Consider the following 26,719-nt stretch of genomic DNA (forward strand, 5'->3'; position numbering starts at 1 on the left):
AAGTATAATAGAAACATATGCACCACTTCTGTATTTATCACCCACTCCTGGTTTTGGCTTACAAATACTGATGTAAAATACTGACCAAATACTGATAGTGTGACGGCAGCCTAAGTAGTCAGTATAGCGGTATATAGATGTGATAGCAGTCAGTATAGCGGTATATAGAGGTGTAATCAGTCAGTATAGCGGTATATAGAGGTGTAAGCAGTCAGTATAGCGGTATATAGAGGTGTAAGCGTCAGTATAGCGGCATATAGAGGGGATAGCAGTCAGTATAGCGGTATATAGAGGTGTAAGCAGTCAGGATAGCGGTATATGCGGGTGTAATCAGTCAGTATAGCGGTATATGCGGGTGTAATCAGTCAGTATAGCGGTATATAGAGGTGATAGCAGTCAGTATAGCGGTCTATAGAGGTGTAAGCAGTCAGTATAGCGGTATATAGAGGTGTAATCAGTCTGTATAGCGGTATATAGAGGTGTAAGCAGTCAGTATAGCGGTATATAGAGGTGTAAGTAGTCTGTATAGCGGTATATAGTGGTGTAATCAGTCTGTATAGCGGTATATAGAGGTGTAAGCAGTCTGTATAGCGGTATCTAGAGGTGTAAGCAGTCAGTATAGCGGTATATGGAGGTGTAAGCAGTCAGTATAGCGGTATATAGAGGTGTAAGCAGTCAGTATAGCGGTATATAGAGGTGTTAGCAGTCAGTATAGCAGTATATGGAGGTGTAAGCAGTCAGTATAGCGGTATATAGAGGTGTTAGCAGTCAGTATAGCGGTATATAGAGGTGTAAGCAGTCAGTATAGCGGTATATAGAGGTAAGTAGTCTGTATAGCGGTATATAGTGGTGTAATCAGTCTGTATAGCGGTATATAGAGGTGTAAGCAGTCAGTATAGCGGTATATAGTGGTGTAATCAGTCTGTGTAGAGGTATATGCAGGTGTAATCAGTCAGTATAGCGGTATATAGAGGTGTAATCAGTCTGTATAGCGGTATATAGAGGTGTTAGCAGTCAGTATAGCGGTATCTAGAGGTGTAAGCAGTCAGTATAGCGGTATATGGAGGTGTAAGCAGTCAGTATAGCGGTATATAGAGGTGTAAGCAGTCAGTATAGCAGTATATGGAGGTGTAAGCAGTCAGTATAGCAGTATATGGAGGTGTAAGCAGTCAGTATAGCGGTATATAGAGGTGTTAGCAGTCAGTATAGCGGTATATAGAGGTGTAAGCAGTCAGTATAGCGGTATATAGAGGTGTAAGTAGTCTGTATAGCGGTATATAGTGGTGTAATCAGTCTGTATAGCGGTATATAGAGGTGTAAGCAGTCAGTATAGCGGTATATAGTGGTGTAATCAGTCTGTGTAGAGGTATATGCAGGTGTAATCAGTCAGTATAGCGGTATATAGAGGTGTAATCAGTCTGTATAGCGGTATATAGAGGTGTTAGCAGTCAGTATAGCGGTATATAGAGGTGTAATCAGTCTGTATAGCGGTATATAGAGGTGTAAGCAGTCAGTATAGCGGTATCTAGAGGTGTAAGCAGTCAGTATAGCGGTATATGGAGGTGTAAGCAGTCAGTATAGCGGTATATAGAGGTGTAAGCAGTCAGTATAGCGGTATATAGAGGTGTAAGCAGTCAGTATAGCAGTATATGGAGGTGTAAGCAGTCAGTATAGCGGTATATAGAGGTGTAAGTAGTCTGTATAGCGGTATATAGAGGTGTAAGCAGTCAGTATAGCGGTATATAGAGGTGTTAGCAGTCAGTATAGCGGTATATAGAGGTGTAATCAGTCAGTATAGCGGTATATAGAGGTGTAAGCAGTCAGTATAGCGGTATATAGAGGTGTAAGCAGTCAGTATAGCGGTATATAGAGGTGTAAGCAGTCAGTATAGCGGTATATGCAGGTGTAATCAGTCAGTATAGCGGTATATAGAGGTGTAAGCAGTCAGTATAGCGGTATATAGTGGTGTAATCAGTCTGTGTAGAGGTATATGCAGGTGTAATCAGTCAGTATAGCGGTATATACAGGTGTAGTCAGTCAGTATAGGGGTTAATACTGGTGTAATCAGTCAGTATAGCGGTATATACAGGTGTAATCAGTCAGTATAGGGGTTTATACTGGTGTAATCAGTCAGTATAGCAGTATATACGGGTGTAATCGGTCAGCATAGCGGTATATACGGGTGTAATCAGTCAGTATAGGGGTTTATACTGGTGTAATCAGTCAGTGTAGCGGTATATACAGGTGTAATCAGTCAGTGTAGCGGTATATACGGGTGTAATCGGTCAGTATAGCGGTATATACGGGTGTAATCAGTCAGTATAGGGTTTTTTTACTGGTGTAATCAGTCAGTGTAGCGGTATATACCAGTGTAATTGGTCAGCATAGCGGTATATACGGGTGTAATCGGTCAGTGTAGCAGTATATAGAGGTGTAATCTGTCAGTATAGCGGTATATACGGGTGTAATGGGTCAGCGTAGCGGTATATATGGGTGTAATCAGTCAGTATAGCGGTATATATGGGTGTAATCTGTCAGTGTAGCGGTATATTGAGGTGTAAGGCTACGGTCACACTATCAGGATTTGGTCAGTATTTTACATCAGTATTTGTAGCCAAAACCAGGAGTGGAACAAATAGAGGAGAAGTATAATAGAAACATATGCACCACTTCTGCATTTATCACCCACTCCTGGTTTTGGCTGAGAAATACTGATGTAAAATACTGACCAAATACTGATAGTGTGACGGCAGCCTAAGTAGTCAGTATAGCGGTATATAGAGGTGTAATCAGTCAGTATAGCGGTATATAGAGGTGTTAGCAGTCAGTATAGCGGTATATAGAGGTGTAAGCAGTCAGTATAGCGGTATATAGAGGTGTAAGCAGTCAGTATAGCGGTATATAGAGGTGTAAGCAGTCAGTATAGCGGTATATGCAGGTGTAATCAGTCAGTATAGCGGTATATAGAGGTGTAAGCAGTCAGTATAGCGGTATATAGTGGTGTAATCAGTCTGTGTAGAGGTATATGCAGGTGTAATCAGTCAGTATAGCGGTATATAGAGGTGTAAGCAGTCAGTATAGCGGTATATAGTGGTGTAATCAGTCTGTGTAGAGGTATATGCAGGTGTAATCAGTCAGTATAGCGGTATATACAGGTGTAATCAGTCAGTATAGGGGTTAATACTGGTGTAATCAGTCAGTATAGCGGTATATACAGGTGTAATCAGTCAGTATAGGGGTTTATACTGGTGTAATCAGTCAGCATAGCAGTATATACGGGTGTAATCAGTCAGTATAGGGGTTTATACTGGTGTAATCAGTCAGTGTAGCGGTATATACAGGTGTAATCAGTCAGTGTAGCGGTATATACGGGTGTAATCGGTCAGTATAGCGGTATATACGGGTGTAATCAGTCAGTATAGGTTTTTTTTACTGGTGTAATCAGTCAGTGTAGCGGTATATACCGGTGTAATTGGTCAGCATAGCGGTATATACGGGTGTAATCGGTCAGTGTAGCAGTATATAGAGGTGTAATCTGTCAGTATAGCGGTATATATGGGTGTAATGGGTCAGCGTAGCGGTATATATGGGTGTAATCAGTCAGTATAGCGGTATATATGGGTGTAATCTGTCAGTGTAGCGGTATATTGAGGTGTAAGGCTACGGTCACACTATCAGGATTTGGTCAGTATTTTACATCAGTATTTGTAGCCAAAACCAGGAGTGGAACAAATAGAGGAGAAGTATAATAGAAACATATGCACCACTTCTGCATTTATCACCCACTCCTGGTTTTGGCTGAGAAATACTGATGTAAAATACTGACCAAATACTGATAGTGTGACGGCAGCCTAAGTAGTCAGTATAGCGGTATATAGAGGTGTAATCAGTCAGTATAGCGGTCTATAGAGGTGTTAGCAGTCAGTATAGCGGTATATGCAGGTGTAATCAGTCAGTATAGCGGTATATATAGAGGTGTAAGCAGTCAGTATAGCGGTATATAGAGGTGTAAGCAGTCAGTATAGCGGTATATAGAGGTGTAAGCAGTCAGTATAGCGGTATATAGAGGTGTAAGCAGTCAGTATAGCGGTATATAGAGGTGTAAGCAGTCAGTATAGCGGTATATAGAGGTGTAAACAGTCAGTATAGCGGTATATAGAGGTGTAAGCAGTCTGTATAGCGGTGTAATCAGTCTGTGTAGCGGTATATAGTGGTGTAAGCAGTCAGTATAGCGGTATATGCAGGTGTAACCAGTCAGTATAGCGGTCTATAGAGGTGCAAGCAGTCAGTATAGCGGTATATAGAGGTGTAAGCAGTCTGTATAGCGGTATATAGTGGTGTAATCAGTCTGTGTAGCGGTATATGCAGGTGTAATCAGTCAGTATAGCGGTATATAGAGGTGTAAGCAGTCAGTATAGCGGTATATAGAGGTGTAAGCAGTCAGTATAGCGGTATATAGAGGTGTAAGCAGTCAGTATAGCGGTATATGCAGGTGTAATCAGTCAGTATAGCGGTATATAGAGGTGTAAGCAGTCAGTATAGTGGTATATAGAGGTGTAAGCAGTCAGTATAGCGGTATATAGAGGTGTAAGCAGTCAGTATAGCGGTATATAGAGGTGTAAGCAGTCAGTATAGCGGTATATAGAGGTGTAATCAGTCAGTATAGCGGTATATAGAGGTGTAAGCAGTCAGTATAGCGGTATATAGAGGTGTAAGCAGTCAGTATAGTGGTATATAGAGGTGTAAGCAGTCAGTATAGCGGTATATAGAGGTGTAAGCAGTCAGTATAGCGGTATATAGAGGTGTAAGCAGTCAGTATAGCGGTATATAGAGGTGTAAGCAGTCAGTATAGCGGTATATAGAGGTGTAAGCAGTCAGTATAGCGGTATATAGAGGTGTAAGCAGTCTGTATAGCGGTATATAGAGGTGTAATCAGTCAGTATAGCGGTCTATAGAGGTGCAAGCAGTCAGTATAGCGGTATATAGTGGTGTAAGCAGTCTGTATAGCGGTATATAGAGGTGTAATCAGTCTGTGTAGCGGTATATAGTGGTGTAATCAGTCAGTATAGCGGTATATAGAGGTGTAAGCAGTCTGTATAGCGGTATATAGTGGTGTAATCAGTCTGTGTAGCGGTATATGCAGGTGTAATCAGTCAGTATAGCGGTATATAGAGGTGTACACAGGACTGTCTCCATGCCTCGTCCGCCCCGCTCCGCCTCTAGCTGACGTCGCCGCACCACATAGACCACTGAAGCCTTGAATTAGTGACGTCACATAGGCAGACATCAGTTCAGGCGCAGCCAGCCAATCAGAATACAGCATTCAGAAACAGCACAGAGCTGCCGGCAACAGACTCCGCCCACAAGCCTCCTTGACTCCTTTCATCTATTGCTGTACTGGTTCCCCCCTATAGCCGCTGTGTGCAGTTGCCCCTACCCGGGTGTTCTCATTATTTTCACTGACCGTTCCCACTACGGGCTATTCCATCCGTGTAATAAAGGGGGGTCACGGCTCAGAGGAGGCGGAGACTAAGCCTAGAGCTGCCATTAAACCACGCCCACCCCCGCCCCTGTCATTCTGCCTGCAAAACCTGAGCGAGTGGAGATCGTCCCTCCAGTGTGTGCGGAGCCGGTGACATCGGTGCAGGTACGAGCTCTGTTCTCTCACACTGTGTCTCTGATAATGCGGCCGATACTGATTGTGCAGGTTTCTGCCTCTCTCTGTGCCAGGACTGTGCATGCAGAATATGCCAAATAATCCTATTTACAGGGGTTTTCCATCTTTAAGGAAAGTGGATTCTAATTATCCGCCACCTCTGGTCGAGCGCCTACTCTCTTCCTCTGCTCCTGTCTCGGTGTATTGGCTGCAGCGGTGACATCAGGACTACAGCGCACACCACCGCTGCAGCCAATCACTGAGCTTGGCATCTCGTGCTGTCTATGTCAGCGGAGCTCAGTGATTGGCTGCAGCGGTGATTTCTGCTGGGAATTGATGCTGGACTCAGAGAGTGCAGCATTTAAAGTCCACCTGGACAACCCCTTTAAGGCTGTTGCCATTTTCATCCATTTTTCCTCCACGTGTCCGTTTTATTTTATGCAAAAGAAATAAATGGAGGCCTGGAGGAGTGTGGGTGACCTCCCCCGTTATAGTAGCCCCCCTTATTCCGGGCGTGTTATTGGGGTGTTTCTCTAGTGTAATTAATTATTTCTATGCTTTTCTTCCCTCCAGGCGCCATGTTGGTGAGTCTCTGGCAGGCAGGGGGCGCCCTGATCGAGGAGGCGGTCGGGGGCAGCTTGGCCTCTAAGGTTCTTCTCCCTTGCGCCTTCCTCCTCCTCATCGCTTATCTCTCCAAGTTGGCGTTCAAGCACCTGCAGAGCGTCGACCCCGAGACTGTGGTGAGTCGGTCACACCGGCGGTATTGGGGATACGTGGCGCCCGTAAGCCCCCGCCGGACCTCCCTGTGCCCCTCTATCTATGTGTGCACTGATTTCCAGCAACAATGAATGAATGTAACCTTTAAACACAAGTGAAAGCTGCAGTGTAAAGTATGGGGGAGGCGCAGAGCATAGAGCGGACAGTGTCTGACATCTTGGGGGTCCAATTGTAGCTGTGGAGTAAATGATCCCCTTATCAGTGAGTCCGGGGACAGCTTACTATTCTCTGGGGGGTCCGACCGACCCAAAATCAGGGGCCCTGGAGCTGATAGACGCTCTGTACAGGCCCGATTCAAACGCTCGACCTCCGCTCTATTTTATCATTAAGCTTAAAAAGGTTGTATAGTATTGGAAGAAAAGAAAGGCTTTTTTTTTTACTGGGAAATGGCGCCCCCTTTTTTATTGCATGCTGTGGCTGGTATTGCAGCTCAGCACCATTTATTTGAATAAAGGAAAGGTGCAATACCAGAAACAACCTATGGAAAAAGGTGGCGCTATTTCTTAAAAAAAAACAAAACAAAACAAAAAAAAAAACTATTTAATTCTTCTGTGTTAATGACTATTATGGGGACGTGACTGCTGATAAAATATAGAACTGAAGCCTGGAAACAGAGGAGCAATGGGAAGGAAGCAGGGACATGAGGAGCTGTGTGCCGATGTGTGAGGGGCCACATTGTAGGGACCACGCAGTTATATTTGTGCTTCCCTGTCTCCGCAGAAATATCCGCCGTACATCTCATCCCACATTCCCTTCCTGGGACACGCCATATCTTTCGGGAAGAGTCCAATTGATTTTCTAGAAAAAGCTTATGAAAAGGTGAGTGCGGGGGGCGCAGGGCGGGGGGCCGCGACATGTGCCGCACCCCATCCTTACCGGAGCACAGGCTGCGCCGCTGACTGTGTTGGTAGTAGTTGTGCGCGCTGCTCCTCTCCCCGTGTGTCTCTCTTTGCCGTGTGTATGGCAAAATAAAAATGTTACATTGCAGTGGTGCCAAAAAACAACAAATTTACAAAGATATGATTTTTTATTTTTTTTTAGTCACTAAAATCTAAAAAGAAAACCGTGTACGTTTGGTGTCACCGTAATCGCACTGACCTGGAGAATTATTTTGTCAGGTCATTCTTACCGCACCATAAAGGTAAGTTCACACAGGGCATTTTTGCTGCTTTATTTCTGCAGCAAAACCTGATCTTCTTGGCAGGAAAGAAGCTGCGTAAAAAAAACGCAGGTTTAGGTTCCTTTTTTGCTGCGTTTTTTGTTGCGTATTTGGTGCATTTTTTTTTCGCTTTGTCCAGGCTAATGTCCTTGGATTTTCAGCAGCAAAAACACAGCAAATAATGATACCTGCATTTTTGCTGCGTTTTTTTCAACACCCATTCAAGTCAATGAGTGAAAAAACGCAGCAAAAACGCTGAAAGAAGTGACCTGCTCTATGTCCAAAAAACGCAGCAAAGCACAAAATACTGATCACACAAAAAACCAATGTGTGTGCATGAGATTTCTGAAATCTCATAGGCCTTGCTGGTACTGTAAAAAACAGCAGAAAATTAGCATTAAAAAAAAGCAGCAAAACCGCCCTGTGTGAACTTACCCTAAAAAGGAAATCCAACAATCAATGGTGAAATTGTATTTGTTTTTCACCATTTGAAATGGAATTTTCTTCCGGCCGTTTTTTCAGTACGTTATATGGTAAAGTGAATGGTTTCATACAAAGCTGATAAAAAATGGAGATGGAAAAATGAAAAAGTTCTGATTCTTGGAAGGAAAGAACAAAAGCATAACAACGAAAATTGGCCGGAGCGAGAGTGGAGTAAATCCCGGCTTCCATGTTTATTCTCAGACACGACTTTCTTCTTTCAGTACGGTCCTGTCTTCAGTTTTACAATGGTTGGCAAAACCTTCACCTATTTGGTTGGCAGTGACGCCGCTGCTTTGCTCTTTAACAGCAAGAATGAAGACCTGAACGCAGAAGACGTGTACTCCCGGCTCACCACCCCCGTGTTCGGCAAAGGAGTCGCCTACGATGTCCCCAACCCGGTAATGATCCAGGTCCACTCTGGCTTCTGTTTCCCAACCTGGAACATCCTTCCTTAAAAACTCGACATTGTTGTCCCTCTGTTATTCCTCCTGGAAATGGATGAATAAACTGATAGCTGGGTGTTAGCGGTTCACACAGCTATATTTCACACTGACCACAATGTCTGGACTCATCACGGGACACATGACGAGAACATACAACCTCATAGGTGCCTGTGAGATTGGGGGTCAGAGACCTCCGGTCAGTCCGGGCATGGTGGTCAGTGTACGGACTGTGACATACGGCCGTCTGAATACTACGTAGGGTCGTATCTAGTGATGAGCGAGTATACTCTTTGCTCGGGTGGTCTCTGAGTATTGGTTAGTGTTCGGAGATTTAGTTTTCATCGCCTCAGCTGAATGATTTACAGCTACTAGCCAGGCTGAGTACATGTGTGGATTCCCTAGCAACCAGGCAACCCCCACATGTACTCAGCCTAGCTACTAGCTGTAAATCATTCAGCTGAGGCGATGAAAACTAAATCTCCGAACACTAACCAATACTCGGAGACCACCCGAGCAACGAGTATACTTGCTCATCACTAGTCGTGTCCCATTGCAATGAGCAGTCAATTGAGTTTTAATTTTCCAGTAAAAATAATGGAAGAAAGGTAAAATGCACAATTTTAAGAACAGATGCTCCAGATTTTTTATTCATGGGGAACACAAGCATTTATTGAAAGTACATATGTACACTGCTCAAAAAATAAAGGGAACACTAAAGTAGCACATCCTAGATATCACAAAATGAAATATTCCAGTTGTAAATCTTTATTCATTACATAGTGGAATGTGTTGAGAACAATAAAACATAAAAATGTTCAATGTAAATCAAGATTAATATCCTATGGAGGTCTGGATATGGAATGATGCTCAAAATCAAAGTGGAAAATCAAATTACAGGCGGATTCAAATTCAGTGGAAATGCCTCATGACAAGGAAATGATGCTCAGTGGTGTGTGTGGCCTCCACGTGCCTGTATGACCTCCCACTGTACAACGCCTGGCATGCTCCTGATGAGGTGGCGGATGGTCTCCTGAGGGATCTCCTCCCAAACCTGGACTAAAGCATCCGCCAACTCCTGGACAGTCTGTGGTGTAACGGGACGTTGGTGGATGGTGCGAGACATGATGTCCCAGATGTGTTCAATCGGATTCAGGTCTGGGGAACGGGCGGGCCAGTCTATAGCTTAAATGCCTTCATCTTGCAGGAACTGCTGACATACTCCAGCCACATGAGGTCTGGCATTGTCCTGCATTAGGAAGAACCCAGGGCCAACCGCACCAGCATATGGTCTGACAAGGGGTCTGAGGATCTCATCTCGGTACCTAATGGCACTCAGGCTACCTCTGGTGAGCACATAGAGGGCTGTGTGGCCCTCCAAAGAAATGCCACCCCACACCATTACTGACCCACTGCCAAACCGGTCATGCTGAAGGATGTTGCAGGCAGCAGATCGCTCTCCACGGCGTCTCCAGACTCTGTCACGTCTGTCACGTGCTCAGTGTGAACCTGCTTTCACCTGTGAAGAGCACAGGGTGCCAGTGGCGAATTTGCCAATCCTGGTGTTCTGTGGCAAATGCCAAGCGTCCTGCACGGTGTTGGGCTGTGAGCACAACCCCCATCTGTAGATGTCAGGCCATCAGACCATCCTCATGGAGTCGGTTTCTTACAGTGTGAGCAGACACATGGATGTTAGTGGTCTGCCGGAGATAGTTTTGCAGGGCTCCTCCTGTTCCTCCTTGCACAAAGGAGGAGGTAGCTTTCCTGCTGCTGGGTTCTTGCCTTCCATATCGCCTGGTATCTGCTCCATGCTCTGGACTCTGTGCTGACAGACACAGCTACCCTTCTTGTCACAACTCGCATTGATGTGCCATCCTGGATGAGCTGCACTACCTGAGCCACTTGTGTGGGTTGTAGACACCGCCTCATGCTACTATACCTCTAGGGGTGAGAGCAATGACAAAATACAAAAGTGACCAAAACAGCAGCCAAAAAGGATGAGAACAGAAAAAAAGTCCGTGCTCACCCCCTTATGAACAACTACTTTATAGGGATTGTCTTGCTAATTGCCGATCATTTCTACCTGTTGTCTGTTCCATTTGCACAACAGCAGGAGAAATTGATTGACAATCTTTGTTGCTTCATAACTGGTTGATTTCACAGAAGTGTGACTGACTTGGAGTTACATTGTGCTGGTAAGTGTTCCCTTTATTTTTTGAGCAGTGTATATATAATGTGTGTGTATAGATAGATATAATTATATTGTACTTAATTGTGACATGTATTATTTTTTCCCATCCTTCACAGATCTTTCTGGAGCAGAAGAAAATGTTTAAGACCGGCCTGAACATCGCACATTTCAAAACCCATGTGCAGATGATTGAGGAGGAGACCGTGGATTACTTCAAGCGCTGGGGAGACAGCGGGGTGGGAAGTAAGGAGGATTCACATCTAACAGTCACACATGAGAAGGCCGGGGGCACACACCGCACTATGGGGCTTTTTAACAAGACAGATCTCAATCAGATTTGTTTCTATGAGGCCATGTGCACAAGTTCAGTTTTTTTCGCGTTTTTTTCCCTGAACCTGAACTAACCAATTAGTAAATAAGACACTGATTACACCCAACCTGAACCTTCCCACTTACTGGGCAATATGTTTGTGTACATACATTACATTACTGATCCTGAGTTACATCCTGTATTATACTCCAGAGCTGCACTCACTATTCTGCTGGTGCAGTCACTGTGTACATACATTACATTACTGATCCTGAGTTACATCCTGTATTATACTCCAGAGCTGCACTCACTATTCTGCTGGTGCAGTCACTGTGTACACACATTACATTACTGATCCTGAGTTACATCCTGTATTATACTCCAGAGCTGCACTCACTATTCTGCTGGTGCACTCACTGTGTACATACATTACATTACTGATCCGGAGTTACATCCTGTATTATACTCCAGAGCTGCACTCGCTATTCTGCTGGTGCAGTCACTGTGTACATACATTACATTACTGATCCTGAGTTACATCCTGTATTATACCCCAGAGCTGCACTCGCTATTCTGCTGGTGCAGTCACTGTGTACATACATTACATTACTGATCCTGAGCTACATCCTGTATTATACCCCAGAGCTGCGCTCGCTATTCTGCTGGTGCAGTCACTGTGTACATACATTACATTACTGATCCTGACTTACATCCTGTATTATACCCCAGATCTGCGCTCGCTATTCTGCTGGTGCAGTCACTGTGTACATACATTACATTACTGATCCTGACTTACATCCTGTATTATACCCCAGATCTGCGCTCACTATTCTGCTGGTGCAGTCACTGTGTACATACATTACATTACTGATCTTGACTTACATCCTGTATTATACCCCAGAGCTGCACTCACTATTCTGCTGGTGCAGTCACTGTGTACATACATTACATTACTGATCTTGACTTACATCCTGTATTATACTCCAGAGCTGCACTCACTATTCTGCTGGTGCAGTCACTGTGTACATACATTACATTACTGATCCTGAGTTACATCCCGTATTATACTCCAGAGCTGCACTCACTATTCTGCTGGTGCAGTCACTGTGTACATACATTACATTACTGATCTTGACTTACATCCTGTATTATACCCCAGAGCTGCACTCACTATTCTGCTGGTGCAGTCACTGTGTACATACATTACATTACTGATCCTGAGTTACATCCTGTATTATACTCCAGAGCTGCACTCACTATTCTGCTGGTGCAGTCACTGTGTACATACATTACATTACTGATCCTGAGTTACATCCTGTACTATACTCCAGAGCTGCACTCACTATTCTGCTGGTGCAGTCACTGTGTACATACATTACATTACTGATCCTGAGTTACATCCTGTATTATACTCCAGAGCTGCACTCACTATTCTGCTGGTGCAGTCACGGTGTGCATACATTACATTACTGATCCTGAGTTACATCCTCTATTATACCCCAGAGCTGCACTCTTATAGCATCTTAGTTGCTCTCCTGTATTGCAGGACTCAGCTACTTTTTTCTACATCACAAGTTTCTTTAACGACTATTGTTCCCATGTGAAAATCATCAGATTATATGTTCTGTACTAGCATTGACCCTGGAAAGAGAGTTCAGCTCTGAAGCCTACAGAATTGTGAATGCAGCTTGGGAAAGAAATACGTTAAGATGTAGATTGTTTCTATATGTGAGCTGTGGTTGATCTTGGACCTTCCCTTTTCGGATTATTGTCCTGGGTTGTGACATATTGTATATACATATCGTGATGTATTTTTTACCGCAGACCTATTTGAGGCCCTGTCGGAGCTGATCATCCTGACGGCGAGCCGCTGCCTGCACGGGAAGGAGATCCGCAGCATGTTAGATGAGCGAGTGGCGCAGCTCTACGCTGACCTGGACGGCGGCTTCACACACGCCGCCTGGCTTCTCCCAGGGTGGCTGCCATTACCCAGTTTCAGGTATCTGTAAAGACCCCAACTCTTCAATTCCTCCACTTCTCCTCTTTGTGTGGGTCTTTGATCTGCGATCGCCGGGGTCTCGGGGGTCCTTTATTTCAAGCTGCAAACCCCCAACAATCCCACAGTTATGGCATGTGCTAGGAATAATATCAACAGCAGATGGGCATATGTACACTTTACGTTCTAGCTCTGCTGGGGACGCACCCCCATGGGCGCTCTGGTGGGGGACATACCTTTACACAGGTCCCTAAAGTGTGAATGTGTTCTACCCTCTGATAATTCCACTGAAGTCAGTGACTTATTTCCAGGCGCAGAGACCGAGCGCACAGAGAGATCAAGAACATTTTCTACCAGGTGATCCAGAAACGGCGACAGTCGGAGGACAGGGAAGACGACATGCTGCAGACCCTGATCGATGCCACCTACAAGTAAGTCCTGACTATATGTGACTTCTATAAAGACTTATCTACTGGGCTGAGTGCAGAAAGCTATTACTGTCTATACAAACTAATCAGAAATCCTGCAGTTTCTCCTACGCCTCATTGGGGGACACAGGACCATGGGTGTTATGCTGCTACCACTAGGAGGACACTAAGTAAACAGAAAGATCAACTCCTCCTCTGCAGTATACACCCCTTCACTGGATACAATTTCAACCAGTTCTTGCTTAGTGTCTTAGGAGGCACTTGGGTCTTTTTTTCCCAGACCCCAACTTTATTTTAATTTTTGATTTTTTAATTTTATGTAAATTTTTAATTTTTTATTTAACGGAGTGAAGGGGGCGACAGGTCCTTTTTTTCATAGGGTCCGCTCTCCCCCGAACCAACAACAGGCGAGCACGGCGAGTATACCTCCCCGTCCCTCTCCTGCGACGTATGGCGCACGAAAAGTTTGCGCCAGGGCAACTGTTCCTCTTGGTCCCGATTTCCCCCAACCCCCTCCAGGACCCTGCATTACAGCAATGTAATCTGGAGAAGAATGCAGTCCGGAGGGGATGTTGTGCCGCAGCCCCCTCTGCTACAGCAGCGTGATGCATCAGGGGCCTCTCCATCCCCATCCAGGGTGCATGGATTGAGTCACATCCTCACAGAAGCGCAGACCTGTGAGAACCGGGACAATGGCGGCTGTAAGTACCTTCAGGGGACTCCCCCCTGCTCCCCCTTAGCGGTAGCGATGCGGTCCGGGTCCCCAGGGAGAGGCACCGCCGACCGGGGGTCGGTGGTGCTCGGCGGCGCTCCGTCGCCGCACATTGTCGGCAGGCCCCAAAAATTTAGTCCCCGGCTTCTTCAGCCGGAGTAGGCCGCAGTGGGGAAAATCTCCTCCCACGGCCGTAGCTCCGCCCCCTACATCGGCGCTTCTCGCCTGGGACGAGAGGCGCCCTCCAAATCTCGGGGGCCATATTTCCTCTTTCCCTGCACGGAGCCCTCGCTTCCACTGCGCTCCAAGGAGAGCTTCTGGACAAAGAACCGCCATATCTCTCTCTGGGGACACACAGGACTGTGGGTAAGCTGTTTCAAGAAAGCTAAACCCCTTCTCTGCGTAGAGCCCACACTAGCCCTTTGTGTGCAGATTGCGTTTCGCCCTCTGTGCAGCCGCCCCTTGCCGACGCCGGTACCGTCGCCGATGCCGCAGCCGTCGACCCGGTAGAGCCTAGTCCCCCTGAGTGGGCAACCTCTCTGTCACGATCTGTGGCTTCCCTAGCCAGGGCAATTGACTCCCTCCGGGGCCCCCCTCCAGGTCGGACCGTGGAGGATTCAGACGACGGTATGGATTCGTCTACCAGCAGGGGGCGTACCCGGTCACTTTCTACCCGGGGCTCGAGAAAACGTGTTCACGTTTCATCCCCTGACCATGAGCTAGCAGGCCCTTCAGTACCTGCAAGCTCCGCTTCCAGGTCCCCTTCCCCAAACTCGGATGACTCTGAATATGAGTCCGACATTTCCTACGTTCAGGACCCCCCCTCCTTCCAAGAGTCTCTCGACTCTCTCATTGAGGCGGTAAACCAGACCCTGAAGGTGACTGAGGACTCCGCTTCGGAACCCAAACATGTGGTGTCTTTCAAAAAAACTAAACGTGTTAAAAAGGTTTTTGTCACTCACCCTCACTTTAAAGAGATTGTACAAAAACATAGGGATCGCCCAGATAAACGCTTCATAGGACAAAAGTCCATCGAGGCCAAATACCCTTTTTCTCGGGAATTAGTCAAAGACTGGCTGCAGTCTCCCTCGGTGGACCCTGCTGTGTCACACCTCGCGTCCAAGACCATCCTGTCTCTTTCGGACGGTTCCTCCGTTAAGAATCCCTCCGATCGCCAGATTGATTACCTGGCTCGTTCCGCCTTCGAGGCCACAGGAGCGTCTCTCTTCCCATCCTTCGCCGCCTCTTGGGTGGCTAAGGCTATGGTCTCTTGGACTGAGACTCTTTCCTCTAACATCCAAGCCAGTGATTTACCTCCAGAAGCCAGCATCCTGGTTAACCAGATAGCGCAAGCCGGAGACTTCATAGTCAACGCCTCTATGGACGCAGCCAATTGCGCTGCACAGGCAGCCGCCAATGCAATCTCCATCAGGAGAGCCCTGTGGCTCAGGGATTGGCGAGCAGATTCGGCTTCTAAACGTTCTCTAACAGCCCTGCCTTACCAGGCTGGTCGGTTATTTGGAGAAAAATTGGACCAAATGATCTCGGATGCTACCGGAGGGAAAAGTAAATTTCTCCCCCAGCAAAAGCCTACCCGGCCCTTTCGGTACCAACAGCAACCTCCATTTCGGCCTTTTCGGCCCAATACCAGCTGGTCTTCCACATCCCCTGCCCCCGCATCAGGACGAGGTTCGCGCGGTGGCCGAGGCACCCAGGTCTCTTACAGACTTAATCGTAACTGGAGACCCAGGCCTAAACCTCCCGGATCTAAGGGATCCGCATCCCATGGATCCTCCGCCCAATGACTTCTTGCATCATCCGGTGGACTCCAACAAGGTAGGCGGACGTCTACTCTTGTTCCGTCAAGCCTGGCTCTCAGTCGTTTCCGACGAGTGGGTCAGAGAACTGGTGTCCACCGGATACAAAATAGAATTTTCCCCCCCCCCCTACACGCTTCTTCCAGTCTTGCCCTCAAAGGTCAAAGGCCACAGCGTTTCTCCAGGCAATTCGGGCACTACAAAGGGACGGAGTCATTATTCCGGTCCCCCTACAACAAAGATTCAAGGGTTTCTATTCGAATCTGTTTGTGGTCCCAAAGAAGGACGGATCACTACGGCCGATCCTAGACCTAAAGCTATTAAACAGATTCATAAAGATCCGACACTTCAGGATGGAATCCCTCCGTTCTGTGGTCGCATCTATGGAAAAGGGAGAATTCCTGGCATCCATAGACATCAAGGATGCCTACCTGCACATACCGATCTTCCCTCCGCATCAGCAGTTCCTTCGCTTCGCCTTTTGCGGGGAACACTTCCAATTTGTGGCCTTGCCCTTCGGTCTCGCCACCGCTCCCAGAGTTTTCACGAAGGTCATGGCGGCTGCCATGGCCATTCTTCATTCCAGGGGAGTGGTGGTAATTCCGTACTTAGACGACCTACTGATAAAGGGTCCTTCCTACCCAGCGTGCGAAGAGTCCGTCGCTCTCACGGTGGATACTCTTTCTCGCCTGGGATGGAAGATAAACTTCGAAAAATCTTTTCCAATTCTGGCTCAACAAATCTCCTTCCTGGGGATGATACTGGACACTTCCCGCGGTCTGGTCATACTCCCTCAAGACAAGGTTTGGCCTTGCAGCAGGGAGCCCAGCGTCTTTCTCGTCCGGTATCCCACTCCATTCGCGCCAGCATGCGAGTTCTCGGGCAGATGGTAGCGACCATGGAAGTGGTCCCATTTGCGCAGTTTCACCTCCGTCCCCTGCAGCATGCGCTACTGTCGGCTTGGGACGGCAAACCTTCCTCCCTCGACCGCCGTTTCATCCTGTCCCCTCGGGTCAGGAAGACCCTCAGGTGGTGGACGCTGAAGTCCTCCCTATCCCAGGGAAGGTCCTTTCTCCCAGTACGGTGGCTGGTGGTGACCACCGATGCCAGTCTCATAGGCTGGGGAGCGGTCTTCAAACATCACACAGCCCAGGGGCGGTGGTCCATTCAAGAGTCTCGCCTTGCCATCAATATCCTCGAGATTCGAGCTATCAGGCTAGCCTTGTTCCAGTTTCACCGACTTCTGGCAGGTCATCCAGTCAGAATCCAGTCCGACAACGCCACGGCAGTGGCGTACATCAACCGTCAGGGCGGAACTCGCAGCAGGATGGCCATGCTCGAGGTGTCTCACATCCTCCGTTGGGCGGAGTCGAACCATTCGCCCATCTCGGCGATCCACATTCCAGGTGTGGAAAATTGGGCGGCGGACTTCCTCAGCCGCCAGGGCATCGCCTCCGGAGAGTGGTCCCTACACCCGGAGGTCTTCCAGCAGATTTGCCATCGCTGGGGGACCCCGGATGTGGATCTCATGGCTTCCAGGATGAACAACAAGGTTCCTCAGTTCTTTGCTCGGTCCCTCGACCCACGAGCCCTCGGAGTAGACGCCCTGGTCCTGCCTTGGCACCAATTCCGCCTCCCGTACATTTTTCCTCCTCTTCCCCTACTACCGAGGGTCATCAAAAAGATCAGGGCAGAGGGGGTACCAGTGATTCTCGTCGCGCCAGACTGGCCGCGTCGGGCATGGTACGCCGAGCTGGTTCAGCTGGTAGCCGACGTCCCCTGGCGGCTTCCAGATCGCGCGGATCTTCTTTCACAGGGCCCGATTTACCACCAGAACTCAAGGGCCCTGTCTTTGACAGCCTGGCCGTTGAGTCCTGGATTCTAGGCCAAGCGGGTTTCTCTCCCAGAGTGTCCTCCACCATGATCAGAGCTAGGAAACCTGTTTCCATGCGTAGTTACCACCGTACCTGGCGAATTTTTTTCTCATGGTGCGAGGCACAGGGACGATCTCCTCTAGTATTTTCTATTCCTTCCATACTGGAGTTTCTTCAGTCCGGATTAGAGTCGGGACTTGCCCTTAGCTCCCTAAAGGGTCAGGTTTCGGCATTATCAGTCCTTTTCCAGCGGAAGATTGCCAATAGGTTGCCGGTGAAAACTTTCTTCCAGGGAGTTTCCCGTGTGGCGCCTCCCTACAAGTCACCCTTGGATCCGTGGGATCTCAACCTAGTTCTCGGAGCTCTTCAGGAGACTCCCTTCGAACCGTTACAGGACGTTTCCTTGACCTTCCTTTCTTGGAAGGTAGTCTTCCTAGTAGCCGTCACGTCCATCAGAAGGGTCTCGGAGTTGGCTGCGCTCTCCTGCCGTCCTCCCTTTCTAATTTTTCATCCGGACAAGGCGGTATTGAGGACCTCTCCCACCTTTTTACCCAAGGTCGTCTCCTCTTTCCACCTCAATGAGGAGATTGTTCTGCCTTCGTTCTGCCCGGCACCTGTCCATCGCATCGAAAAGGCTCTACACACTCTTGATGTGGTGAGGGCTCTTCGTCGGTACGTCTCAAGGACGGCTCCCTTCCGCACGTCAGACGTCCTGTTCGTACTTCCAGAGGGGCCCAGGAAGGGTTCTCCTGCTTCTAAAGCCACTCTGGCAAAATGGATTCGGTCAGCCATTCAAGAATCCTATCGTGTCAAAGGTGTTCCTATCCCAGCTGGGATCAAGGCTCATTCTACTCGGTTGGTGGGCGCCTCGTGGGCCATTCGACACCAGGCGTCAGCACAGCAGGTCTGCAAGGCTGCGACGTGGTCCAGCTTGCACACTTTTACCAAGCATTACCACATTCATTCTATCTCTTCTGCAGACGCCGCCCTTGGTAGGCGCATTCTGCAAGCGGCAGTTCCTTGAGCCGTAAGCCAGTGGTACATGGGGTATTAGCATATTGCTCCCCACCCAGGGACTGCTTTTGTACGTCCCATGGTCCTGTGTCCCCCAATGAGGCGTAGGAGAAAAGGAGATTTTTGTTTACTTACCGTAAAATCTTTTTCTCCGAGCCACTCATTGGGGGACACAGCACCCACCCTGTTAGCCTGTTTTGACTTGTTGTTGTTACTTCTTTGGTTTTGACATAGTTGTCTTTGTTCATGCTCCTACTGCTTTACTACCGAACTGGTTGAAATTGTATCCAGTGAAGGGGTGTATACTGCAGAGGAGTTAATCTTTCTGTCTACTTAGTGTCCTCCTAGTGGCAGCAAGCATACACCCATGGTCCTGTGTCCCCCAATGAGTGCCTCGGAGAAAAAGATTTTACGGTAAGTAAACAAAAATCTCCTTTTTTATGCTGGCCACACTACCTGTTCTGTACCAAAGACTTTTCAATAGTTGCATTATCATCACAGACAAGATTACAATGACTGGTAACACCTCTATATACAGTAGATTACACAGGATCCACCATTCACAATAGGTGATGTCACAGCTCACCCCCTCCTCCTGTACAATGACTGATAACACAAGATCCACCATTCACAATAGGTGATGTCACAGCTCACCCCCTCCTCCTGTACAATGACTGATAACACCTCTATATACAGTAGATAACACAGGATCCACCATTCACAATAGGTGATGTCACAGCTCACCTCCTCCTCCTTTACAATGACTGATAACACAAGATCCACCATTCACAATAGGTGATGTCACAGCTCACCCCCTCCTCCTGTACAATGACTGATAACACCTCTATATACAGTAGATAACACAGGATCCACCATTCACAATGAGTGATGTCACAGCTCACCTCCTCCTCCTGTACAATGACTGATAACGCCTCTATATACAGTAGGTAACACAGGATCCACCATTCACAATAGGTGATGTCACAGCTCACCTCCTCCTGTACAATGACTGATAACACAAGATCCACCATTCACAATAGGTGATGTCACAGCTCACCTCCTCCTCCTGTGCAATGACTGATAACACCTCTATATTCAGTAGATAACACAGGATCCACCATTTTCAATAGGTGATGTCACAGCTCACCTCCTCCTCCTGTACAATGACTGATAACACCTCTATATACAGTAGATAACACAGGATCCACCATTCACAATAGGTGATGTCACAGTTCACCTCCTCCTCCTGTACAATGAGTGATAATACCTCTATATACAGTAGATAACACCGGATCCACCATTCACAATAGGTGATGTCACAGCTCACCTCCTCCCCCTGTACATTGACTGATAATACCTCTATATACAGCAGAATACTCCTTTCAGGTACATAAGAAGAATGAAATAAAACACCTAAATATAAATCCCCTGCCGTGCTCCTCCACATCAGACCCTGCAGTTAGCATAGACTGTGTGAATGTCACCGTATTTGGACTGGTGGTCTCTATTCCCCCTGTAGGGACGGGACCCCCCTGACTGATGACGAGATCTCCGGCATGCTGATCGGGCTGCTCCTGGCAGGACAGCACACGTCCTCCACCACCAGCGCCTGGATGGGCTTCTTCCTGGCCAGACACAAGGATATTCAGGAGCAATGTTTTGCAGAGCAGAAGGCCGTGTGCGGGGAGGACTTCCCACCCCTGAACTATGACCAGGTGGGGGTCTCACTCCCGGCAACGACGACATAGAAAATCGTTTCATTGCATTAACCAATGGCTCCTTCACAGCTTAAAGACCTGCAAGTCCTGGACCGCTGCATCAAGGAGACACTGAGGCTGAGACCCCCGATAATGACGATGATGAGAATGGCCAGGACCCCGCAGGTGAGCGCGCGGGGCGGGGTGAGCAGCAGGCGGTACTGTGCTGTATAGTGGGATGGGGAGAGTGATTTTTGCTCTTTTCAGTCTGTTGCAGGATTCAGTATCCCCCCCGGACATCAGGTGTGTGTGTCCCCCACGGTCAACCAGCGACTTAAGGACACCTGGGTGCAAAACACAGACTTCAATCCCGAGCGATACCTCCATGAAAATCCCGCAGCGGGGGAAAAGTTCGCTTACGTCCCTTTCGGAGCCGGTAAAAATGAATCCGCTTTTAACCCCTTCCTGATATTTGTATGTTACATGTCAGATGCGGGTATACGGACTGGGCTCAGAAGCGGAGTCCGTCCATACGGGGTGGACGCTGACTGTGTCATACAGCCAACACCGGCCTCCAACAGAAGCAACGGAAACTACCTCCGATCACGGCTGTTTAAAGGGAACCTGTCACCTGAATTTGGCGGGACCAGTTTTGGGTCATATGGGCGGGGTTTTCGGGTGTTTGATTCACCCTTTCCTTACCCGCTGGCTGCATGCTGGCCGCAATATTGGATTGAAGTTCATTCTCTGTCCTCCGGAGTACACGCCAGTGCAAGCCAATATTGCCTTGCGCAGGCGTGTACTCCGGAGGACAGAGAATGAACTTCAATCCAATATTGCGGCCAGCATGCAGCCAGCGGGTAAGGAAAGGGTGAATCAAACACCCGAAAACCCCGCCCATATGACCCAAAACTGGTCCCGCCAAATTCAGGTGACAGGTTCCCTTTAACCACCTGGTTGCTGCTGTCATTTGCGGACAGCGGCATTTAAATGTTAAGTGATCTTGAAGGAAAATTATTAAAATTGCCAATCAACTCCCCCCCCCCCAATCTTCAACTCCCACCCACGGTACAGTCAAGGGTGCCCATGGATCAGCAGAGGAGTCCGAGGTTGCTTCCTTCTTGGTAGGAGATTTGTAATTTGACCATATGCTAAAGTCCCCTAATGAAAGTAAAAAAAAAAAAAAAAAATGCATGAAATGGTTAAATTAACCCCTTCATGACCCAGCCTATTTTGGCCTTAATGACCTTGCCGTTTTTTGCAATTCTGACCAGTGTCCCTTTATGAGGTAATAACTCAGGAACGCTTCAACGGATCCTAGCGATTCTGAGATTGTTTTTTCGTGACATATTGGGCTTCATGTTAGTGGTAAATTTAGGTCGATAATTTCTGAGTTTGTGACAAAAACGGAAATTTGGCGAAAATTTTGAAAATTTCGCAATTTTCACATTTTGAATTTTTAGTCTGTTAAACCAGAGAGTTATGTGACACAAAATAGTTAATAAATAACGTTACCCACATGTCTACTTTACATCAGCACAATTTTGGAAACAATTTTTTTTTTTGCTAGGAAGTTATAAGGGTTAAAATTTGACCAGTGATTTCTCATTTTTACAACAAAATTTACAAAACCATTTTTTTAGGGACCACCTCACATTTGAAGTCAGTTTGAGGGTTCTATATGGCTGAAAATACCCCAAAGTGACACCATTCTAAAAACTGCACCCCTTAAGGTGCTCAAAACCACATTCAAGAAGTTTATTAACCCTTCAGGTGTTTCACAGCAGCAGAAGCAACATGGAAGTAAAAAATGAACATTTAACTTTTTAGTCACAAAAATGATCTTTTAGCAACAATTTTTTTATTTTCCCAAGGATAAAAGGAGAAACTGGACCACGGACGTTGTTGTACAAATTGTCCTGAGTACGCTGATACCTCATATGTGGGGGTAAACCACTGTTTGGGCACACGGCAGGGCTCGGAAGGGAAGGAGCGCCATTTGACTTTTTGAATGAAAAATTGGCTCCAATCTTTAGCGGACACCATGTCGCGTTTGGAGAGCCCCCGTGTGCCTAAACATTGGAGCTCCCCCACAAGTGACCCCATTTTGGAAACTAGACCCCCCAAGGAACTTATCTAGAAGCATAGTGAGCACTTTAAACCCCCAGGTGCTTCACAAATTGATCCGTAAAAATGAAAAAGTACTTTTTTTTCACAAAAAAATTATTTTAGTCTCAATTTTTTCATTTTCACATGGGCAACAGGATAAAATGGATCCTAAAATTTGTTGGGCAATTTCTCCTGAGTACACCAATACCTCACATGTGGGGGTAAACCACTGTTTGGGCACATGGTAAGGCTCAGAAGGGAAGGAGCGCCATTTGACTTTTTGAATGGAAAATTAGCTCCAATCGTTAGCGGACACCATGTCGCGTTTGGAGAGCCCCTGTGTGCCTAAACATTGGAGCTCCCCTACAAGTGACCCCATTTTGGAAACTAGACCCCCCCAAGGAACTTATCTAGATGCATAGTGAGCACTTATAACCCCCAGGTGCTTCACAGAAGTTTATAACGCAGAGCCGTGAAAATAAAAAAATAATTTTTCTTTCCTCAAAAATGATTTTTAGCCCAGAATTTTTTATTTTCCCAAGGGTAATAGGAGAAATTGGACCCCAAATTTTGTTGTACAGTTTGTCCTGAGTACGATGATACCCCATATGTGGGGGTAAACCACTGTTTGGGCGCACGGCAGGGCTCGGAAGGGAAGGCACACCATTTGGCTTTTTGAATGGAAAATTAGCTCCAATCATTAGCGGACACCATGTCGCGTTTGGAGAGCCCCTGTGTGCCTAAACATTGGAGCTCCCGCACAAGTGACCCCATTTTGGAAACTAGACCTCCCAAGGAACTAATCTAGATGTGTGGTGAGCACTTTGAACCCCCAAGTGCTTCACAGAAGTTTATAACGCAGAGCCATGAAAATAAAAAAATAATTTTTCTTTTCTCAAAAATGATTTTTTAGCCCACAATGTGGGGGTAAACCACTGTTTTGGCACACGTCGGGGTTCGGAAGGGAAGTAGTGACGTTTTGAAATGCAGACTTTGATGGAATGCTCTGCGGGCATCAGGTTGCGTTTGCAGAGCCCCTGATGTGCCTAAACAGTAGGAACTCCCCACAAGTGACTCCATTTTGGAAACTAGACCCCCAAGGGAACTTATCTAGATGTGTGGTGAGCACTTTGAACCCCCAAGTGCTTCACAGAAGTTTATAACGCAGAGCCGTGAAAATAATAAATGTGTTCCCTTTCCTCAAAAATATTTTTTTAGCCCAGAATTTTTTATTTTTTCAAGAGTAACAGGAGAAATTGGACCCCAAAAGTTGTTGTCCAGTTTCTCCTGAGTACGCTGATACCCCATATGTGGGGGTAAACCACTGTTTGGGCTCATGCCGGGGCTCGGAAGGGAAGTAGTGACGTTTTGGAATGCAGACTTTGATGCCAATGGTCTGCGGGCATCATGTTACGTTTGCAGAGCCCCTGATATGCCTAAACAGTAGAAACCCCCCACAAGTGACTCCATTTTGGAAACTAGACCCACCAAGGAACTTATCTAGATGTGTGGTGAGCACGTTCAACCCCCAAGTGCTTCACAGAAGTTTACAACGCAGAGCCGTGAAAACAAAAAATCATTTTTATTTCCTCAAAAAAGATGTTTTAGCAAGCAATTTTTTATTTTCACAAGGGTAACAGGAGAATTTGGACCCCAATATTTCTTGCCCAGTTTGTTGTGAGTACGCTGATACCCCATATGTGGGGGTAAACCACTGTTTGGGCACACGTCAGGGCTCGGAAGGGAAGTAGTGACATTTGAAATGCAGACTTTGATGGAATGGTCTGCGGGCGTCACATTGCATTTGCAGAGCCCCTGATGTGCCTAAACAGTAGAAACACCCCACAAGTGACCCCATTTTGGAAACTAGACCCCCGAAGGAACTTATCTAGATGTGTGGTGAGCACTTTCAACCCCCAAGTGCTTCACAGAAGTTTATAACGCAGAGCCGTGAAAATAAAAAATAATTGTTCTTTCCTCAAAAATTATGTTTTAACAAGTAATTTTTTATTTCTCCTACGCCTCATTGGGGGACACAGGACCATGGGTGTTATGCTGCTGCCACTAGGAGGACACTAAGTAAACAGAAAGATTAACTCCTCCTCTGCAGTATACACCCCTTCACTGGATACAATTTCAACCAGTTCTTGCTTGGTGTCTGTAGGAGGCACTTGGGTCTGTTTTCAGGCCCCAACTTTCTTATTTTAATTTTAAAGTTTTTAGTTTTCTGTAAATTTTTAATTTTTTACTTAACGGAGTGAAGGGGGCGACGGGTTCCTTTTTTTATAGGGTCCGCTCTCCCCCGAACCATCAACAGGCGAGCACGGCGAGTATACCTCCCCGTCCCTCTCCTGCGACGTATGGGGCACGCCTAATCTACGCTAGGGCGACGGTTCCTATACGGTCCCGCTCTCCCCCCTGTAAGATGGCGAGCACATGGAGTTTACCTCTTATGTGCATCTCCCGGGCTCCACCGCACTCAAGCCCTCATCTTGGCGTCTCGTAGTCCCCACAGTAGCCGTAAGCCCCCTGTGGCAGGCGCAGAAGAACCCTGCAAAATCTCCATGCGGCAGGCACAGCTGTAAGTCCCCTGAGAAGGCAAGCATGCTTCAGGAGGCTCTCTGTCCACCGACACAGGGAGGATCGATTGAGCTGGAGGTGGTCCCTCCTTTGGTGAGTACTATCTTCCTCACGCTACCGGCGTGGGAAGAAGCGGTCCGGTCCCTGGGGAGAGGTACCGCTGGCTAGATGCCAGCGACGATCGTTAGGCGCGGTGTCGCGGCCGCCAGAGCGCTCCGTCGGCCGGCTCCACTAATTTAGTCCCCGGCTTCTCCAGCCGGACTAGGCCGCAGTTAAAAAAACCCGCCCACGCCGGAGCCCCGCCCACTGTTCAGGCGCTTCTCGTTTTGAATGAGAAGAGCCCTGCAATTCTCGGGCGCCATCTTGGGACTCCACTGCTACAGGGAAATACAGCCGAAAATGCTACCTCCATCTCTTCCTCCCTGGGGACACCAGTTCAGGACCGTGGGTAAGCTGCTCCGCTGCATAGGGAAAAGCTTAACCCCCTTCCCTGCTCACATAACTGCTACTGCGGTTTATCGGAGATAGACATTCACTATGTCTCAATCTATGGAAAAAAGGGGACAAAAAAGCACACTGTATTTTTTACCATTTGTGCCACCTGCAAGTCTGCCTTGCCAAGTGCCCACAGTCCCCCCTTGTGCCAGAACTGTGACCTGGCCAGTGCGCAGCCGCCTTCTGCCGCCACTTCCTATGTCGTCTCCTGAGTGGGCCGCGCACTTTCAGTGGAATCCTGGGTCCTCCTTAAACCAGAATTCACCTCCGTCGGCTGCGACGGAATCTGATAACGGCGCGGGACTGTCCGACCACAGGGGGCGCACCGTTGTATGGGACTCCCGGGGTTCCAGGAAAAGGACCTTTTCCCCATCTCCCGTACACGCGCGAGCTTCAGCTTCTGCAAGCTCATTTTCTCGCTCCCCCTCCCCTGAGAGTCGCAGCGTACAGGGCTCAGTATATGAGTCGGAGGAATCTTTAACCCAGACTCCTCTATTGGTCAGGCATTAATGGTGGACGATGAATCTGCTTCCTCTCAGGAACACGTTGTATCTTTTAAGAAGTCTCCATAATCACCCTGAGTTTCAGGATATTATCCAAAACACAGGGAGTAGAAAAGCGCTTTACGGCTCAAAAAGCCACGGAAGCTAAATATCCTTTCTCACGGGATCTGGTGAAGGGCTTACTTCTTTCTCCTTCTGGATCCTGCCGTGTCGCGGCTTGCATCCAAAACAATCTTTTCTCTGTCAGACGATTCATCAGTCAAAAACCCTTCTGACCACCAGATTGATTATTTGGCTCGCTCAGTCTTTGAAGTCTCAGGAGCAGCCCTCCTTCCATCCTTTGCAGCTACCTGGGTAGCTAAGGCAATGGTGACCTGGGCTGAGGTGTTGAGTAATCTTCCCCCAGAGACGGCCAGACTAGCTAACAAGTTAGCTCAGGCCGGAGATTTTGTCGTTAGCGCCTCCATAGATGCGGCTA

General features: G+C 47.5%; 1 protein-coding gene across 1 annotated transcript in view; it reads left to right on the top strand.

Annotated features, from left to right (window-relative positions):
- The first annotated feature begins 5,434 nt into the window (after window positions 1-5,434).
- The window catches only part of CYP51A1 (cytochrome P450 family 51 subfamily A member 1), a 28,235-nt gene continuing 6,950 nt past the window's right edge, over window positions 5,435-26,719 (top strand). The window contains exons 1-10 of the mRNA XM_077268208.1: window positions 5,435-5,647; window positions 6,230-6,396; window positions 7,154-7,252; window positions 8,297-8,473; window positions 10,823-10,949; window positions 12,841-13,015; window positions 13,324-13,443; window positions 20,377-20,572; window positions 20,645-20,740; window positions 20,822-20,990. Of these exons, the coding sequence (XP_077124323.1) occupies window positions 6,235-6,396; window positions 7,154-7,252; window positions 8,297-8,473; window positions 10,823-10,949; window positions 12,841-13,015; window positions 13,324-13,443; window positions 20,377-20,572; window positions 20,645-20,740; window positions 20,822-20,990 (1,321 nt within the window). The 5' untranslated portion in view covers window positions 5,435-5,647; window positions 6,230-6,234. The remainder of the gene's footprint in view (window positions 5,648-6,229; window positions 6,397-7,153; window positions 7,253-8,296; window positions 8,474-10,822; window positions 10,950-12,840; window positions 13,016-13,323; window positions 13,444-20,376; window positions 20,573-20,644; window positions 20,741-20,821; window positions 20,991-26,719) is intronic.

This window comes from Ranitomeya variabilis, chromosome 6, assembly GCF_051348905.1.
Source record: "Ranitomeya variabilis isolate aRanVar5 chromosome 6, aRanVar5.hap1, whole genome shotgun sequence".
NCBI classification, from domain to species: Eukaryota; Metazoa; Chordata; class Amphibia; order Anura; family Dendrobatidae; genus Ranitomeya; species Ranitomeya variabilis.